Source organism: Anopheles aquasalis, chromosome 2 (genome assembly GCF_943734665.1).
Source record: "Anopheles aquasalis chromosome 2, idAnoAquaMG_Q_19, whole genome shotgun sequence".
In the NCBI taxonomy this organism is placed as follows: Eukaryota; Metazoa; Arthropoda; class Insecta; order Diptera; family Culicidae; genus Anopheles; species Anopheles aquasalis.
This window is the reverse complement of record NC_064877.1, coordinates 38,521,708-38,542,581: the sequence shown is the minus strand read 5'-3', so window position 1 is coordinate 38,542,581 and position 20,874 is coordinate 38,521,708. Positions and strand designations below refer to the sequence as shown.

The 20,874-nt window shown below is 50.1% G+C and overlaps 1 protein-coding gene across 2 annotated transcripts in view; it reads left to right on the top strand.

Annotated features, from left to right (window-relative positions):
• The window catches only part of LOC126573083 (uncharacterized), a 183,749-nt gene extending 163,347 nt beyond the window's left edge, over nucleotides 1-20,402 (top strand). Inside the window, exons 7-12 of one of the 2 annotated variants that reach the window (XM_050232927.1) lie at nucleotides 10,910-11,122; nucleotides 11,273-11,875; nucleotides 12,324-16,735; nucleotides 16,828-16,990; nucleotides 17,052-17,220; nucleotides 17,295-20,402. In XM_050232927.1, coding sequence (XP_050088884.1) covers nucleotides 10,910-11,122; nucleotides 11,273-11,875; nucleotides 12,324-16,735; nucleotides 16,828-16,990; nucleotides 17,052-17,220; nucleotides 17,295-17,472 — 5,738 coding nt within the window. In that variant the 3' untranslated portion in view covers nucleotides 17,473-20,402. Of the gene's footprint in view, nucleotides 1-10,909; nucleotides 11,876-12,323; nucleotides 16,736-16,827; nucleotides 16,991-17,051; nucleotides 17,221-17,294 lie in introns of both variants that reach the window. The other variant, XM_050232926.1, reaches the window with a different exon arrangement.
• Nucleotides 20,403-20,874: the final 472 nt, after the last annotated feature.

Below are 20,874 nucleotides of genomic sequence, written 5' to 3'. Positions count from 1 at the left end.
ATCGAGCGCTTTTTAGCACAAAACTGCACTCCAGTTGTCTCATAAAAGTTGTAACGCTTTAAGTTTTCAAGCGTCCTTTTATCTTTCATTTCGGTTTTTTCCCGGATTAAAATCCTATCGAATAGGTTTAACCAAAACGAACGACCTCCTCAACATCGAATCGCACTATATTAAAGAGCACGGTCACCTAAAAGACCTAAAAAGCTTACGGTATCACACAAGCGCCACGATGATGGCAAATGATGGCCATTTCGTGAGCATTATTATAGCGTCTCGGGCAAATTTCCATCACCGGCGCAGCACCACCATCATCTCAATCGTGGCTAGTGATCACGTCCCATTCATCAATGTGTGTTATCGGACTCCATCGAGCGGGCCAACATTGCGCCAGCTCAGCAACAAACTGAGTGCTAGCAATCTTGCCACGGCCACCAATCTGCGCCAAGCGTTTGTCAGACTCATTCCCTTCCTCTCCACCTCCCCACTCTATCCGACACATCGAGCTAGATCGTTCGTAGTGGCATATTTTCCGCCGTAACTGTCGCACGCTTTCGCTTCGCCAGTGCCTTCAGAGCCACCGAATGAAGAGTAATGCTTACAAGGACATCATGAGGACGAAGCAGCAGCAGCAAAAGGTTTGATGGTAGAACGTAAAAAAAAAATCGAGAAGCAAAGCAAGACTTCAATCAGCTGCCAGTGTTCGGCCAGCGACCCGGTTGTCCTTTGTCGCTTTGTCGTTCTTCGTGTGACCAACGACACTCTCGTCCGTCAGGTTCCTTCTTAGTGTAGCATGTTATGCACGAATATCAAAAGCAGTAGCGCTGACCACCGGACGATGACAGTCAACCGGTGCAAGCTGTTTCTGTACGATGGGGCGCAAGATGGACACTTTCACTTTTCCTCACATAGACCATCTTCCGCGTACCCTGATTAGCTTCACTATCCTCGGGCCCCTCGACGCAATCCTTCACCGTGGGACAAAGAAGTCCTTTAAAGGACACGAAAGGCATACAAGATGACCCAGATACTCTACTAGCTGCGAGCGCTGTACGTAATGAAGAAGTACGGAACGACGGTGGACGCCTTCTCGCCTTGCTGTCCACAGGACACCGTAGGACCGTAGATTGAATCAAATGGAGCAATATCCTCCGGATGAACCTTGTGACGAAGAGTGGCCAACGGGTGTGCTAGGCAGTAGATTGTTGACACAAAAGGGGTAGTGCTCTCTCTGTGCCGAACCATTGACAAGGATAAGTAGCTCGGAACAGAATACAGAGCGAAGGATGCACAGAAAGAGAAGTAGAGAGAAGTGGAGTAAGGGTAATGGGAATGACCGGATAAAGTAACGTGCAAAGTGTCTCTTCCTTTTCACGATACTAGACCGTCAAGCGTAGTCCATTATTACTCCAATGCTGCCGTTTACTTCAACAAATCTTCTACTAAAGCTTCTAGACCACTATCGGTCGCGATATTCTTTGATAAGCATCTTAATTAATACAACTTAATAAACGATTCCCGATCTTACTGACCGTGTAATTCGTCAGATTGTGAAACCTCTAGCCATCGGAATGACCCCCGGGCACGCAACATACCGTCCTGTTTACGATCGAATTTTCGCAAATCTCTCCTCACTACCCAGCTCACCAGAATGTTGCTCGCCGAGGTTGACTGCCCTGGCATGCAAGACCGCTTATCCGCATCGGCCAGTAGCACCGCCTGTCCGTCCGTCCGTCCGTCCGTCCGCCCGTCCGCTACTCTAAATATTTTATCAAGCAAAATAGAACCATCTCATAAAAGTAAAGTGCGTTATTATGATTCCATCTTTTTCCAAGCCAAAGCGTGACTCTCCGCGCCACTTCACTCCACACCAGATCGACGACATTTTTTTCCTTCCCTCCGGTTTTGGTGCGGGTGGTGGTGGTGGTGGTGACTGTGGCTAGCCTCAACGCCCGTAGCAGCATCGGCAGCATCGTCAGCTACACCACTTGCGCCACATTCGCCACAGTGAAGGGCTTTTTCAAGACTTTTTCACGTCGCCATGTACTGCTCTCCATGTAGCCGCTCGACTAGAGCATCATATCGTAGCAGGCATGGCGAGCGGGAGTAGCAACGTCACAATATGCTACTCCATCCCCTGGTTGTTGTTTGATCCTGTTTCGCTGCTATTCGTGTGGCCTGTTTTTTTTTGTGGGGGGGGGGGGAGATGATTGCCAGGCGAGGTAGAGCGGAGTGATAGGAAGGTCCTTATGGCTTATGCTAACCCGGGGACCGACGACGACGATGAGGATGACGAGGACGAGGACGAGTGCTGGCTTCCGCAACAACACGCCACAACATGATGATGGAAGCTAAGATTTACGCGAACCGCCGAGAGGAACCATGAACAGCAATCTTGGCAAGAGTTCGGGTGGAATGAGGAACGAAAAAGGGAGAAAATCTTCGAGTAAAAAGAAAGAGAGAGAGAGAGAGAGAGAGAAGAAAAAGGATAAAATGGAATATTTACGCCTTATTGTGTAATAAAAATCCTCTTTTCATTCAACCTCCACTCTCGGTTTAATCTTCGTCCCGTTGGCCTCGGAACGTCTCCCTTTGTACCGACCCAACGAGAGAGAGAGAGAGAGAGAGAGACAGAGAAAGAGGGACGGAAGCACCATTTGCACTTCATTCCTTCACGTTAACCCAAATCCCCTCAGATACCCGCCGGCGGCGGGTTCACATCTCAGCTTCTCCCAGAACCGGGTGGGTTTTGTGTTACGCCGTTGGACCATGACTTATCCTTAACTGTTTCCTGTGGCACTGCCTGCGTGCTCGACAGAGGACACAATTCTCGTACGTACTCGCACTACTCTATCTGCGCATCTTCAAGCAGCAACTACTTTCTGCGACACATCACTCGCACACTCCTCCTCCGGTGAAGGATGTTTGTTCTTTATTGTTTTTTTTTTTGCGTCTTTCTGTTTCCGGGACTCACCACCGATGTGGTGGTGTGACATGGCGGTACCTTTGGTTGTTGACGACGACCGCTCATTGCGTTTTGCGCTTCGTTTTTTTTTGGTGTTGCGGAACAACAGCAGATCGCTTACCAGCAGCCACGAGCAAAAGGGGAGGGCCGGATCGTCGATGAGGCGCTAGGTAGCCGCACGATGGTAGACATTACCGATGGCGTGAGAACCTGCGATCCTGCTCGAGCGAAGAGAAAGGACATTCAGAGGGACACAGAAAAGCAACCGACGGAAAGCGAAGAAACAACAACAACAACACAACCACACGAGAGAAGAGAGATCTCTCTGGATATCCGGAGCACCGGATACAGATCGGGCCAACCTGCAATTCGTTTCGGTGGGAAGGCCTCCTATCCAACTGGCACACAGAGAAAGAGACTGCAGTAATTATTCATCCGTTTTTTTGGCCCTCTCCTTCACCAATGGACGGGTCTCTGTGTCCCGAGCGCAAACAAATTCATAATCTTTGGACGTGCTCTGGACTTGACCGAGGAGAAGAAGAAGGAGACGAGCACAGAACTATAACTGGGGACGGTACAACAGTCGGCACTCCGTATCTTGATCACCGGGGCGACATTCGCAGAATGCATATTCTGGCCCCCGGGGTTTGACTTGCTGGGAACGCTGTGGATCGCTTATATTGCGAAAATTCCATCCTCTTTTCTCTTTTTTATCAGGTGTGAAGTGTCAACTGGAGTCAGTTCGTGGGTCTGGTCTCGTTGATGTGAATTGCATCCTGTCTTGTTGCGTGACATCGCGCTGCAGGGTATTTTTTTTGTGTTCGAAAAGTATATGTTTTTTTGTGAAGTTTCTCGCGCTTCTCTACATCCAACAGGGACTGGTTTGAGATTGAATCCAAGCTCGCAGCATCGAGCAAACAAATCTGAGCAAAGTGTTCCATAAATCATCATCTTAATTTAATATAATCTGTCCGCTACTTCTCTTCCTCGGGCATCAGACCTGTCAGCAGTCACCATCAGGGCATAGGGTAGCTAGATCATCTCGGCTTGACAAACTAAATCTAATCGCCATCAAATTCCTATCAGCCTACTAGGATCAAAAATATGGATTCACCCTCGGGCGACAGCATATCCCGTTTTGCTCCTCATGCTAAACTCGTGCTCCTGCTCCTGCTCCTGCTCCTGCTTGTTGCTTGTCTCCGATAAATTCTCCCATGATACCACAACAGCACACAACCCCATGTATGTACGCCCATGACGAGAAAACTTCATGAAATCCCCTCATACCGATGGTGACACTATGATCATCGTCTCGCTATCTGTCCCGGCCTTCGCTGCGTCACCCTCTCGAACCCTCGGATTGGATTGGAAGCAATCGGAGGCAATCGGCCAGAGACCAGACCAGATTTACGCATGTGTTTCGCAGCACGGCCGTGGCCCTGCCACATGTAATAACATACTCCCAGCCCTAGGTCCCTCTATCCTCTTGACATTTTGCTCTGTGCGCCCCCCGGATGATCCGGGCTCGGGACTCCCACTGATGGCATCTTTTAACCGCTCGCCGCTGTGGCGGGAATTCAACCGAACCGAATCCCCCCCCCCCCCCCCCCCCCCCCCCCCGGAAACACCAACCATCATCTTCTGCCGCCGCGAAGATGGTGTAATCTAGAATAAACTGTCTGGGATATGATGATGATGCCGTGGTGGCGGTGATGATGTTGTTGATGATGGTTTCACTGCCGCCTGCCAATTGAGAATTGAGTCATTGAGCTCGGCGCAGCAGGAGTAGTAGCAGCAGCATCTTCTTTTCACTTAGAACATGTTCCAGGGCAATAGACGCCATTGATTTTATGGCATCGCTGCCATGCCCTGTTCCTGTGCAAATACGTCCCTACGGGACATTCCATGGTGGCTGCCGTGGATGTGTGCGCCTGTGTGATTTGGTATGAGATAAGTGGCCGGCACCTTGGAATAATGTGCCTTTCGCCATCGCCTCTGCTTCCGAAGTGTTTCCTCCCCCATGGGTGTCGCACGTGAATATTCATCGGATGGGCAATCGATATACGATCCCGATGGTCGATTGAAGCTCTGCTGATCGGTCGTATGATATGATGGCGCTCGACGATACTCTGGCATTACTTGGCCAAGCAGCCGCTAAGCCCGGCTGCCAAAAGCCGATCACCGGATCAAGCGTAAACTCGACGAACAACCAAACCCCAGAACTCACTCCGCAAGCTCCGACGTTGGCCTTGGGTGCAGCGAAGTCTCTGTTACCTCCGGACTGTCTACCTCCTGAGTATTTTATGTAAATGAAGATGCCTTTGCCTTCCACCCCCTTTCCCTCATCAGTGTGCGCTGTGTCCGGACCTATCCTACTTCCAAATGGGGTTGAGTTCTTGACGGGAGGTACGCACGTACACGGACGTCGTCCAAGGTTGGCAGCCTGGCTCCTCTGCCAACACGAGGCAGGGGCCTCTGCCAACACGAGGCTTTCCTTCTCGACAAACGCCAACAGCCAGCCTGCTGATGATGATGATGATGATGGTGATGATGGTTTTTAATTTGCACTTATGTAGAAGACACCACTTGCTGATGCTGCTATCCTATCCTTCTCTCACCGCCCCTTTTCCGTTTCCATCTCTCTGGGGGAAAAGTTGCGAGCGAGCATGAGCCTCTCTTCTCCTCAGGCCAGGCCAGAAGGTTCCCCGCAATCAGGACGAAATTAATTTGTAATGCGTGATTAGGTGTAAATTGGTTTGGAGGGATTTAGGGCCTGTCATAGCCCTGCCAGCAGCAGCAGCAGCATCATCATCATCATCATCACCGTCACCGTCAGCAGCGGCTGTGGTGGTGATGTTCAGGCAAACAAATTCCATCCCCTAAACGCCAACCTTTTGGACTGCAAACACCGAGCTGACGGGTCGGGGGGGGGGGGGGGGGAATCAAACTGGAAATCCGGAACCCCGGGAGCCAGAACCGGGAAACTACTGGCTGTCCTATCCTGGCATTAGCAGGGGATTGGCAAGTAATTAACCAAGAGATTAGCAACACCTTCAACACCGTTTTATGGCCGTGTTCTAGCTAGCTTTTGCTGGTAGGTGCTCGTCTAAGCGTCCGCACTTGACCGACCACAAACGTCAAGCAGCAGCACGTCGTCCATCCGTACTTGTACACTGCCCACATCGGGGTATAATTATCGGTCAGCCTCTCGGATTAACGGTCGGAACTCGGGAAAGGAAAGGCAATTGATTTGTGAATGGCTTCCCAGTTATTAGTGCTGCATCCTATGTGGCTTTTAGCGCCCTTAAACGTCGAGGAATTCATTAGTTCTTTTTTCTTTCTAATCCAACCGGAACATGGGATGTTGAACAAATGAGCATCGTTGTTGGAAAGTGTCCACTCGGAGTTGTCGTTCCAGGTTTATTACACCTTTAGCCCCCCCCCTTTGTAACCGTTTGTAATGGTGGCGTGGCCTTTAACACCTTTTGCTCGTTGAGTAACGGCCTCGAAAAAGGCAGCAACTTGGCGCAAAAATGACGCGAAGCCAATCGTCCACGACATCGGTTTATAGTAGGGATTCACCCGCGGGGTTAAACATCATAAATAATTCAATCCCCCCCCGGGGGGGGGACACCAACCAACCAATCTGCTGTTGCCGTTGTGTTCTTTTCTGTTGTTTCGCTTTATTTTCCCGCCCAAAAACCACTCTCTCATCTTGTTGCATCCACCGCTCCCCAAACCGCTCACCTTTCGCTTGACATCCGGGAATGATGGTGGATTTTATAGAGTTCCACTTGATAGCTTGATGATGATAAGGGAAAATCACAAACCGTATTCGCGTTAATCGCTCCACGAGATAAGGTGGGACGATGGTCGGTGCTGGTGCCCCATAAAATCCCGTAAATCATATAAATGCCCGGGTGTCGATTGCGTTTCTGTCGTCGGTCGGTTGGTTGGTCACCGGACGGAAGCAGCGTCATGTCGTGTGTGGCACCTGTGATGATCTGATTTGGTCGTCATAAAATATTCATCATCATTCCGGCAGCTATCCTTCCTTCCTTTCTGTCCATCATGTCCTTGTCTTGTCCCCGGATTCATTTCGGCCACAAACCACCAACCGACCGAAAAATACGCCCAGATAATGGTCGTTTTGCCGCCAAAACCAACCATACGGCGTGGCGCACGTGATTCCAACTGGTGGCGAGAAGCCTCCAGCGAACCAACGGCGGGAGGTCCTTCTACTGCTACTTCTGCTCTTTCTCCTCCTCCTCGTGCGGTGCGTCGTGCTTGAGTGGCGTAAAACAATTTATCACAAACTGGATTAATATCACTTTTATTGGATTTAAATTACTGGCTTTGCACGGCACTTCGCTGGGTGGCTGGCTGCCAGCGCTCCCAGTGCTCCCGAGGCTCACAGCGACTGACTTCCATAACCACAGGCAAGGATGTGGAACGTTTCGCAGCCAGAGATGAGGTGTAAATCGAGCAGGTTTTTTGGTGTTCTTTGGGGGGAGCGGCATCGTAGCTGAGGGTCTGCTCCTGGTCGAGGGTCGTTCTTTTCCGTCTTGTGCCTGGTTCTTGTGACGCCGAAGATGCGTAACCGCGCGCCCAAGACCAAGGGTGTATGTGCAAATGAGCGGAACGGAACCGAAGCGCCACCACCGAAACGAGACTTCAATTTATGAGCCAAAGGGGCGGGAAGAAGCGAAGCGTAATCGTAATTCGGAAGGTACACAAGCGACGACCGACCGACTGCTTCCAGCGTGATCGTGATCCGGTGGGGTTGCGTTGTTGCCATCGGTTGGATTAGGGACCGGTTCCAAGCAGCAGCAGCGACCCCTCGAGAATCATGAAATGGGAATGTTTAACATTTCACTTAAACCTTTATGCTACCCTCGGTCGCTGCTGCCTGCAGGAGACAAATTGGTATACCAACGAATTCCCGGGGGGCATCTCCTGTGCCGCCTGTCTTTTTCTTCTTCTTCGGTCTTCGGTTTTCGGTTTTCGTTGAGGGGCATATAGGCAACGTCTTCACGGGTACAATTTGCTTTCCAGTTTCCCTCGGAGTTCAGAAAAATACACCAAAGACGGTGGAACGGAACTCGAATCTTACTGATTTATTTCCGTTTCCTGCAACTCTGCTGCTGCTGCTGCTGCTGCTGGTGCTGTTGGTAGTGCTGTTTATGGGCGAAAGAACAACTGCGTTTAGAAGTTGGTTTGGTGGCCACTGTGCGCTTCCACCTTCCACGAACAACTTCACGCGACCAAGATTACCTCCTCGTTCTAATGACGATCGCGTTTGCGCGTTCCCGGTTCCGACTCGGAGTCGGAGTCGCGTGAAATGACGCCACGGTTTCACGTTAAATCACTTGCCGCGTATCGTAATCCGTAACCAAAGCGGTCTTCTCCTCGTCATCGTCATCCAAGCGGGAAGCGGGGTCTATATTTGGAAATGCACAACCTTCTCGTCTCGTCTTTCGGGAAAAAACGACGGCGGCCCTAGCGGGTGTTTATGCTGCTTAACTCAATTATCGTGATATTCCGTTTTCGTGACGCCTTCTTCGCAAAGTGAGAGAGATCTCGCGAGATCTTTGCGCTCTGGCAGATGATGGAGTAGTGAGCAGGGTAGGCGCGTTCAGCGAGGTTTTTACCGTTTTTTTTTTTGAGTGGCAGACCAGTCCTGGTTGCAGATGAATTGATTGAATTTTATGGAAAATTAATTATCATCCGTGTCATAAGTTAGCAAAGGGAGAAGGAGGGGTAGGAGAAGGGTGCCATTACGCTCCCAATCTCTTTGGTCTTTCGTCTATGTTAATGAACTGTTCTGTGGCTCCCCGGTAAGTGCTGGTTGGTGTTTAAAATTTGAACCAAACCATGAAGCTTATCCCGTCCATCCGTCATTTGGTGTGTAATTAGAGCAATCGAAGGGAATAGAACATGTTTTAAAATTCTCATGTTCCCATTTATCTAAGCATCAGCAAAGATAATTAAAGTACTATCCCTCCTTAGGGTGATCTTTTATTTACATACTATGCCAATTCTAATGCACTGAGCAATGTGGGTTGTTAAACTTGCTTTTAACGTACTTAGAGCATTCCGTATGCTTTGTGTTAGAAGCTTCTTCCTGTTATTCTTTCTGAATCTTTAGGTTTTGTTTCGCAATACCCACATAATATCTATAAACTAACTCACTGGCATTTAAATACGATCTTCAACCATACCACCAAAAATGGTCGATCGTAGAAGTGTAGCTAACGAGCTAGCTAAGGCAAACAATGGAACACAAAACTAAGCAGGCGATCGATTTGCGACATTTCATCGTGTTTGACAGAAGGGTGGCTGGAATGTGACATTTATACTACGAGCTTGTACACTTCCACGTCACGTCCCGTATGGATTATCATGGAAATGACGAAAAGGAAGCAAAAGAACACCCTTACGTTAGCACAAACCCTTAGTCACTCGCTGGTTGGATCGCCGCCGGTTGGATACCGTCTGCGGCGCCATACATAAACATAATCACTTCCATCATCCGTATTGCCGCCAGGCTGTGTGCCGGTGCCCATACCCTTGTCAAGTGACAACGAGCGTCGTAAGAAAAAGGGTGCACTTCTTGCCACGTCATTGCCCCGGTGCCGGGCGCCTGCTCTCGTTATCCCAGTGCTCATGATGAGTTGGGTTGTTCTATGCGACGATTGACACAAACCCCGGTCCCCGGATCCCCGCACCCGCTTCCGAGCGATGCTGAATGAATGAAACGGTTGAATGGTTGACGTGAGGCGAGAAACAAATAAGCTTCACCGAGCGACACTCGGCCCTGTGAACGAAACTACGCCGTAGACAGGAAAATTTGTCTTCAACGACAAGTAAAATGAAAAATCGCAGCCCGCGGGCATTGAGAATAGTGAAACTTCATGTATTCTGCTCCTTTCTGCAGACTTGGGAGCAAGAGTTTAGTAGATGTGAGCTAACGAATATCAACTTTAAAGAACCTACAACCAGAGAGACAAAATACCAAATTTTGGCACTACGAAAGGATACAGAAAGTATGAGTTAGTTTGAGCAACTTTTGGAATGTTCACTGTTAAAAGAGTCGGGAACTCGAATTTATGCCGCATGCTGTTCCCCATTAGCTCTCCAACGACACTGTTTTATTATTTCCTTTGTACTACTTCCCTTTTTATGCGAGCAAATGCTTTCTTCCAGACATGAAGACATAAAGTTATGTGAATATGATTTATGACCTCAAAATTCGATCTTCAAGACTCAATCTCAAACAATGGTCAAACGATGAACCGGAAGCGAACTGTTTCGTTACACATGCTTCACATAAACATGCTTCGATGCTTTTGAGCTGCGGTGAATGTCAACCGTTCAATCAGAGCCAGAAGTATTTCCTTGAACATCCCATAAAAATCTGAAGCTATTAATCAGCGGCATCGTTACACTACAAGTACTAGCAGCCGAAAAAACGGAACCTTTCGAAATCTGCTAAGCATCTTCACCGGCGACCCTTTGAAGTGCTCCCTTATTTTTTTTCCCAACAACATCCCATCTTATGGAGTGTTCCTCCCTCCCTATGGAGTTTTTTGCCCTCATGGCCCAAATGGCAAGCCCTTTTATACTTCTGGGCCACCGAAAGAGTAGTAGTGATTAGAGAGCAACAAATGGTCGCAAGATAACGCGAGAACGTGTAGACCTAGCAGCGGATGAATGAAGGAAACAGGAAATGAATATTTAATGCGCCGTGAAACAGCTTTAACCCCGTGGCCCCGAGCGGCCGACAGTCATAGGGAGGGGATTATGGAAATTTGAATAATTGAATTATCGCGATTTAATTAGCTGATGATGGGATGATGCATGAAATGAAGTAGCCAACACCTTGAACTGTTCAAGCGCATATGAACTAATGGGCAACTTTCTATTCTCTTCTCTTCTCTTCCGCAGGCTACTATCAACCGGCTGGTCCGTTGATATCACCGCATCTGCTGCCGCCGACGACATCCCAGCACGGTCTACCGTTGGGCGGATCGTTGGTGGGAAGCAAGAGCGGCGGAGGACCGGAACATTCCGAGCACTCGCCACTGCACCATCCGGGTCCGGCGCAACCACCGGCGTCCACGACCGCAGACAGTACGGATAGTGATGTACTGCTGACAGGTACGAGCGGGGACAGTGCGGCACCGGCGCCGCTACCGCCACTACCACCATCACCAACACCACCACTACCACCCCAACACCACCATCCGGATGCCTACCATCCGTTCCGGCCAGCTGATGCGGATCGTTGTTTTCGTTCCATCTTTGCAGGCGGTGACCTAGCGCCACGCGTCCCGGCTCCATACGCGCACAGCCACCGGTACGGTCCGGCGACGGGGCCACCCGGACCGCCGCCACCAGCACCACCACCACCACCACCATCGGCCGCCAACCTGTATCAGCGCCCGATGCAGATGCACTGTCCACCACCGCCCCCATCGGCCTACCTGGCGGCAAACTACTACGGCTCACCGTACGGTCAGCATCCGCCACCACCGCCACCGCATCCGTCACATCACGAGATGTACTATGCCCATGCCTATCCGGCACACTTCTATCCGAAGTTCGCACCACACCAGTACTATCCGACGCCGAGCCGGCGCTACTACCCGGGGCCACCCGGTCCACCACCCGGTTCCGTGGAGCATCTGTACGAACAGGCACCGCCCGGTGGTTCCCCGGTAGGACCGGGGGCACCACCACCGCCACCACCACCACCCTCCGGAGCGCAGCTCGTACCTGCCGGTCCGCAAGGTCCACCGCAGCACCTCGACCACTATCCCTATCCGTACCCGGGCTACGGTAGCCCGGGGCCCGGTTCCGGTGGCCAGTGTTACTCGCGGAACCCCCTACAGCATCCCTCTCCGTATATGGGTAAGCCAATGTATGACAGCGAACTCATCCCACATCATGTCGTCCCAGAGTACGTCATCCAAGCGTTGCTTACTACCATTTACTCGCGTTTGTTTCGATTATAATTTCTGTTTCCATCCTTTTTTTCCGTGTTTAACCGTGTGTTTGTGTGCGTACATTATCTGTGGTTTTCGTACATTATCTATTATCATTAGAGTGGCGTCAATATTAGTTTCAGTTTAAGTCTCATTCTGTATCACCTTTCAAGGTCACCAGTCAAGGCCTTCTACCAGGTGTCGTCGCCATCTTTGCCTTTTTCTTTTGTTTCTGTGTTTGAAGTGTGTGTCCATTTCTCGTACCATCATAGGAGTCATGATTTCTTTTTTCCATCATCCCCAAAATGCGCTACATCGTCACTAATGCCATGCTTTCGATTTTCCTTTCTTTCTCTCTATTTCTCCCCAAGTAGATGCGCATTACACAACCAATTGCCCATGCCCGATGCAGTGTCCAAAAAACGTCAATGCTGGGTCCCTTATTGGTATCAAGGCCAGTAAGGGCCCAGTAGCCACGAACAACAACAACACCAACAACACCACCAACAACAGCAGCAGCAGCACCAACAGTACCAACAACCATATCGTACAAAGCCAACAACCAAGCACGATGGCCAGCACGGAACCGATCACGATTTCGTCCAGCTCCAGCTCCTCATCGTCGACTGCATCATCCGCATCCTCGGCATCGCCGGCGCCCCTTGATATTCATGCGCCGATCGTAGCCCCGGTTTCGGAACCACCGGTCCCAACGGTTCCACCATCCACGGCATCATCACATACGGTGGTGGCGGCGGCGGCGGTCACCTCCCATGGTTATCACCATCATCACCACCATCATCCTGCCCATCATCAGCCACTGCAGAGGCCACCGCCATCGGTCGAGATGCATCATGGCCACCAGTATCACCCCAGTGTACGGCAGGGTCAAGCTCAAGGACCTCCGGTGGAGTACCTTCCACCAACGTCGGCCCCTGCGACGGCAACGGTGACATCAACGTCATCGAATCCATCTGCACCATCGTCGGTGCACAGCTCCAGCGCCAAACCAACGGACCTGGAATATCCGGCGGTGGTTACGACCGCTCCAAGCAATGGCGAACGTCACCCGAATCCGGCCCGAATGTGTTACAAACCGGAACAACCGCACATCAAACCGGAAACGATACCGGAACCACACGCGGTACCACCGATGCACTACGGCACCCCTTACCATCATCATCCGCACTACCATCATCCCGGGCTGGGATACTACCATCATCCCGGACTTTCGGCGGAGCTCAAGGATGATCGACATGGACCACCGCTGGCCGGTGCTGTCCCTACGCCGTACACCGTGGCGGCTAAAATGGCACACCACGAAGCGTCTCCCATCGTCTTGCCACACGACGTCAGCGCCACCCGGGGTGCAGCGAAAGCAGGCGTCAATCAGATGCAACCACCACGACCACTAACACCACCGGACGTGCTGCTAGACGATGCCAAACGGAAGAACCAAACCGATGACAAACAGCACACCACGATCAAAGCGATCGTGAAGCAGGAGATCGAAGAGTTTAAACCGGACTGTTTGCTGGCAGTGGCCGACGGTGGGACGGTGTGTAAGAAGGAGAACTTTGAAGAGACCGGTCCAGCCATGACGCCCGAACTGCCACTGCATGAGTCGATCGTGATCAAGAAGGATCACGATGAACAGAAACCGACACTCGGTCTGCCGGACGAAACTAAGCCAGCGCCGGCGTTGGTGGACGATGATGGGTCGCTTCTAAAGCCGCTACTTCAACCTCCGCACCATCCGCAGCCTAATGGGCATCTTTCCTCGCATCACCATCATCATCATCACCACAGTGCCAGTACAAATCTACTACATCATCACCTAAATGAGAAAGCGCCCGATCATGCACCGGCACCGGGAGTGGAAGCGGACAGTAAATGTGCCCTCACGGAGCTAGTACTCACGACGGAAGCCTCGCTAGCGTCGAAAGTGTCGTCGGTGGCAATCACCACGGCAAGTGTAACGGTGACAACCACGACCAGCAGCAGCACGTCCTCTACCAGCACCGTACCGGCCCTGGTAACGATGACCACGAGCAGCAGCAGCAGCAGCAGCAGCAGTGCTGGCAGTTGCACCGTCAGCAACCATGCTAAGGATATCAGTAGTGATAGTAGTATTAGTATTAGCGATAGTATATTCCCTAGCGTCGATGGCGATGGTGATGTCGCTGGTCTCGTGGAGCACGATCCGGCCTCCCCGATATCGATTATTCCGGCTTCGACCGTCAAGCGGAGACCGCTGCTGGTGGCATGCAAGAAATCAACCACCAAACAGTCACCCCCGAATAGCTATAAGAATCTGATCAAACGTACAAAGAATGGTGACGGTGAGAATGTTGATGATGCTGTGGCCCCAGTTGACGATACGCTCGATGGCGCCCAAAACGAGGCTGAGTGTGCTGCGCGGGGTGCTGCCACCGTTGAGCTGAGTGACGAGGAAGAAGAGGACGAAGATGAGGAAGAGGAGGAGGATGATGAGGAAGAAGACGAAGAGGGTGACGATGATGAGGACGAGGAGGAGGAGGAGGAGGACGAAGCTGAAGGCGAAGAGGACACTGTTGAGGGCACACGGGGCGAAATGGAAGATGTGGAAGATGTGGAAATGCTCGAACAGGCCCGCCAAGAAGCGGCCCAGCGGCAACGAGTCCAAAAGCGAAGTCGGATCGCTTCAAAGATCGCAATCTGCAAGCGTAGCTCCAAGATGCCCGTCCTGATCGGTCATGGAGAGCGACGGAAGAGTAGTAGCGTCAATGGGGGCAGTAACAACGGTGCAGTTACTACTGGCCCCCGGAAGCTACTGCTACTAACGCACCAGAACCGCCGAAAGATGAAGAAACCGGGAACGCCCGTTTCGAGAAGACTCCTAAAGCGAGTGCATCGCGTATTCCGTACCAGCATCGAGTCACTCCGGAAGCTTCCACCACGGTTAGGAGGAGGTCTACTGCCTGCCCGCCATCAGCGCTTCGTGCGCAAGCTGCGACTATCGAAATCACCGGTCAGCAGCACGATGACTCACGATGGCACCACTTGTGAGGTGGTAGGCGATCTAATCGATAAGCAAGATGCGTCAGTGGTAGCACTGCACAGCGGTGAGTCACAGGAGGTTGCCGTTCCATCTGTTATCACTACCGGTGAGCGATCGTTGTGTAAGCAACACGAAGAGGGTGAATCAACGGAACAGCTCTCGATACAGACTACACTTGCAGACCAAACGGCTGACGGTGCGATCACTGAGACTACAGCGACATCCATCCCGAAACCGTCATCAACGGTGGCGCCCGTAGAATCTGAACCGGAGCAAAAGGCCATATCGAACGTTGATCGTACGATTGATCTCGTAGCACGGGGATACTTTTCCGAGCCGGAGATTCTGCCGCTAGACCTCAAGATGCACTCGCGCGGATGGTTGAAAAAGGTGAAACAACAGCAGCAACAGGAGGGTCGCTCACATTCCGAACAAAGCCGTGGAGCTAAGCGTGATCGAAGCAGCAGTAGTGGCGGTGCTAGTACAGACGCCAGCGCAGGCTGCACTAAGAAGACGAAGAAAGCGACACCAGCGGCACCGTTGGCGACAGTGGATGATCGGAAGAATGGTACGGTGGAGACTGAGAAGAAATCAAAATCCAAAACGAAAAAGGTTCCGTCGGAAATGGCGAACGGAACAGGGGATTGTGACGCGAAGAGCAAGAAAAAATCCAGTTCAAAGGACTCCAAGAAAGAATCGAAGAAGAAGTCCAAGAAACAGAAGCTACAAGCTGATGAACCCAGCAGTGAACAGCACAGGGCAAGTGATGTTGCAGCTGGCGGTACTGCTGCTACTGGTGGCCCAATCCCGATCGAGGATGATCTGAGCTGTAGTGTAGTGTACCAACGGGCCACCTCGACGCCAATTCCTGCGAATGGTCAGGAGGCAAGCATTCCGGAGATCGAACAGCAGCGACGTGACCTAGCGACTCCATGCGTCGAGGATGAGCTACGGAAGGTGAACCACCAGCTCGATGATAGCGGCAACGGTTGCCAACTCGATCAATCTTCGGTCATTGACGATCGTGAGACGGATTTCGATGATGCAGCGACGATGCTGGTAGAGGACGATGTGGCCAGTGTGGACACCAGTGTACTCATAACGCGCCACAATAACAACAACAACAATAATAATAGCGCGATAATAGATAAGAACAATCTCGATGGTGAGCAGCAGCAGCAGCAGCAGCTTGCGACGGTGGGAATGATCGTACCGGAGCAGCGCCCCCTGCAAGCTATCATAGCGGACGGCAAGGAGGGCAGTGAGCTGGAACCACCGGAAGGGATGGAACCGTTCCTGGACGATCCGATGGATGAGACCGATGATGGGTTGCTTCGGTTACAGTCACCACTGTATCCGCAGCAGCAGCAGCAGCAGCAGCAGCAGCAGCCACAGCAGCCCTCGGAACTGAACCGACAACATTCGACCGTTAGCGAAGCGATGCAACTGGATTACGCGGACGAGGACGAAGATGATGATGAGGATGCACTGCTGCTGCTAGATGACGATGGGCACGGTGAGGAACAGCGACATAAACGATCCTCAAACCACCGGTCCGCCAAGAGACGGCGATCACGCTCGAAATCGTCGAAAAAGTTCAGCTCCAAGAAACGCCACCGACCGTCGGCCGCCAACCGGTGCGAGGTAGAGGAGATCATAGTGCCAAGAAAGAGCACCAGCGTACCGCGCTGGAGTAATGGCTGGACCTGGGAGGGGCAACCGTTCCAGGGGAAAGTGTTCTTGAATGTAAGTACATCATGAGCAGAGGAAGAGCGGCAGAATGTGGCAGAACAGCTTGCGTTAATACGAATGTCCTGTCCACTCTTTTCTTCTTGCAGAGCGATGATGCGCCCGTCCTGCGTACCTGCTATCCGGCAATGCGTCACTCGGAGGGTGACATTATAAGGCCACGTGATTGTGTGCTGCTGCGGGCGGGCAGTAAGCGTGCCGAACTACCGTACGTGGCGAAAGTGGCGCACCTCTGGGAGAATCCAGAAGATGGTAAGTGAGCAACGATCACGAAGGCGCTTCATCCTGCTCACGATCACCATTAATTTCGCAGGTGAAATGATGATGTCGCTGCTGTGGTACTATCGACCGGAGCACACCGAACAAGGCCGCCAGCTAGCGGATGGGCCGGACGAAGTGTTTGCCTCCCGGCACAAGGATCACAATAGTGTGGCCTGTATCGAGGACAAGTGCTACGTGCTAACGTTCAGCGAGTACTGCCGGTAAGATTCGATTGTTGAGCTCCCCCTATTTTCCGACCGATTATTAATCATTGGCGATTCCGATTTCCCACTAGATTCCGCCGCCAGCTGAAGGGATTGGAGGAGAACGTTGAAGAGCAGCCATCAATTGTGCCACCGTTGCGAAGGGAAAACCCACGGCTTCCTCCGCCCATCGTAGCCCCGGAGCTGGTGATGTACTGCCAGCGAGTATACGAATTCCGGCTCAAGCGGCTCCTCAAGTCCACATCCTAGTGACGGTGGGACCGTGTGCGGCAAAGTCACGGCAAAGCCATCAAACCGGGTGGCAACCAGAACGGTGATACAGAACCTTCTCACTTTACTCATCAGTTGTCAATGGCCGATGTGGTTGCTGATGCAGCGACCACAATGGAGAATGGTTCCGGTGGTGGTATCGTTTAAACTTACGCCATCGCGACGCCACGCCACACGCCACGCGACGAGCCAGCGGCAGAGGGCAACAATCAAAATTGTGTCAAATGGAGGAACAGTGGCAGCGGAGGAGACAGTTACATATCGAGGATCCGTGCATTGCCAGTAGATCCACAGAAACACTCACACACAAACAAACAAACACACTTCCGGTCTAGTCTTGAACGCACGGAGTTGTTGACGCTCATCAGCAGACTATTAATTTCCTTAAGGATAGAAAAGTTAGATTCGTTTAAGGATTTGTTTAAAACTCGTATTATTAGTCTGTACAGTTTCTATTTTTATTTTTTGTTTATTTTCGCCCGACCTCTTTCACATTACCTCCCCCTCGATCCCCGCCATCTCTCTCTATCTGTCTCTCTGCTACTTTGTTCTGTTCGGTACTGCGGTACTTTATTTAAAATGCAAAAACAAACTTACTTGTTACTAATTTGGCCAACAAATCTGTTAATAATATTATTTGTACATACGAAGACACCCAGATTTAAGATTGCGTTTAGTTTCTAAGGCCTGGCGCCTGGCGTGCTCCGCCATCTTCCCAGTGTATCTACAAACACAAAGCTTTTGCAGCTCAGTTTGCTCCAACAGAGTGCGCACAACAAACCAAGAAGAATATGGTAATCAAAAGACAATCCTTTTTCTCGGAGGAACCACACTAATTGGTCGATTATGGAGCGCAACCGCGAAAGGATGCTGCAAGCTGTGCTCTCAGCGGTACTCGGATGCAAACTCTCAGGATAATGCTGCGATAGCACAGCTACCGAGCGTGGAAACATGGGAGAGAGAGAGAGAGAGAGAGAAAAGGTTAAGCTAAGCGAAGGGCAACCACACAAAGAAGTAACATTTAAAATGCATTTGATATATTCGATATTGATCGCGTGGCGAACAATTAGAGGGGACGGCGAACAGTTGGTGGTGGAGAAGAGTCGCGGTAGACAGTGGAACCGACAGGGGAACGGTAGGGAGGGGGGGTGTACACTAGTGTCCTTGGGGGTCTGAAGTCAAGTAACAACAATAAAGTAAATAAATGTGTCGCGTTAACTATAAACAGGAGCGACACTGCTTAGAGCGAAGTGAGAAAAGGGATGCGAAGCGAAAACATGAATAGGTATACAAACAGGAAAACATATTATATATGATTAAAATTAAATATATATACATACATATATATATATACACAAACGTTTATCCTAGGAAGAGACAAACAATAGTTAAGCGTAAAAAGTAACTAATTGTTATAAGACCGTTTAAGCGTATACAGTACCTTATTATTTAAATACAGTTACACTCTGTAACAAGCGAACACGTGGTACGTGAGCCGCCAAAAGAAGAATTCGTAAAATTAGTGATGGAAGGTGAAGAAATAGGAGGAGAAGGATCTAGTGCGAATGATATTACACAGTTGATAAAGGTAACGATGGTAACGGTTGGCCAGCGCGCACTCTATATACTCACCAACAAAAAGTAGGCTTGGTGCGAGGTAGAAGAGAACGAACAAATTTTACATTCTATCTAGCTCCCTTTCATCCGAGAGAGGAGCTAAGTTAAGACAGAAATGAATGAAATAGGGCTGCCCCCCGTGGTTGAAGGGCCAAACATTGTAAAGGTCAGTAGTATATCGCAATCATCGGAATGGTTTTTGGCGCATATACTCTACCCAACACCCAACAAAACTCGGCAATTTAGTTCCAATCCTTTTGTTGATGCTTCAACTTTACCTTTTTTTTCTCTTATCAGTATTGTCCGTCTTGTGTATCTGTGCAAATAGCGAGCAATACTAGGAAGCTAAGAAGCTGGATTATGTTCTTCGTTCACAGATAAAGAATTCAGTTATTCTCAGATTTTGACCGACCTTCATAGTTAGTTGCATCCAGCAACGGAAGCTATATTTATTAAGTTTCCAACAGATTTCATCCGAGGAAACGACCTCGATGGAGAGAGAGAGAGAGTGAGGAGGATCGTTGGTCGCTCCAGGTCATAGAAAGGGAATCAACAAAGAATTCTAAAATCGGTTTTAACTATGAAGTCAACCCCCAGTCTGGCCCCAGCCGTGTATGTGGATACCGTGGAGTTGATTTTGGGCGCCGGAACCTACAGTGGGACACAAAAATCAAAAAGAAGGAAAGAAAAAACCTACAACCTTATCATGATTCGCTGCGTGGGAAGATCAATAGCGGCCAGGAAAAGTGCGGGGTGGGGGGGGGGGGGGGGAAGAAACAACAATTAACCAAACCAAATCAATATTATACAAAATTTTAACCAATAAGAGCATAACATTAGGGAACCTTTTTGGTAGTAATGGAATGGTATAATTGATAGGGAAGGTAAAAAGGGGAGAAGGGAAGGAGTGCGTTATCAAAACTATTGCTATGAACAGTGAACCATAAAGGCGAAAGGGGAATTCGATGTTTCGTTCAATATAGTGATATCCTGTGCATTGCGAACGCTAGTAGTAGATTATTTTAGTGTGCGGTTCACAAAAACGCCTTTCCGGCTATCATTTGGCGATCGTTTCCGTGCCGAAAGGTGTTGTTGTACAGTTGCTTCTTCCTCCTTTTCACCTTTCCATTCTTGCCACTGCAATAAAAGTAAAAGAAAAACAGTATCGACAAAAGGACGACAAGGAGCCTTCGCTCTTTGCAGATAGTTAAAAAAAAAAGAAAAGCGGATCGTTTGTTGTCCATCTTTTCTATGGAAACAACAACAAGGCAAGCGACGATTTCCAGAGCCATCAGGATAGGACCTTAAACCTTGAAGCGAGAAGAGGCAGTTTTTTTACGCTCCCGTAGTAGTGTCGAACCGTTTGAACCGCATGCGCGCATAGTTTACAATCGATGTTTTTTCAACGACTTGTATTTGCCTTGGTAGATTCAAATCCCTTATCCTTATATCTGAGAGCAGGCAGAGCGATAACAATAGCGAAACGGCCAAATGTGTGTGCGTGTACGAGGAAAACAAATATGCTGGAACGCAGCAGATCCACTATCCTAAGCACCCAAACTAGCTCCTACGTGAACAAATCAGGAATCAGGAAAAATAAAATAACAACAAAACAATAGCGACTGCTGTTGTGTATTCTGTTCGGTCCGTTTCCGTTGGTGAAAGAAATTTTTCCTTTCGGGAATATTTTCAGGCAAGTATTCTGTTGTCGTATGGTTTTTGTTACCATCTTATTGACAAAGAGATGTTTTTGGGTTATACCTA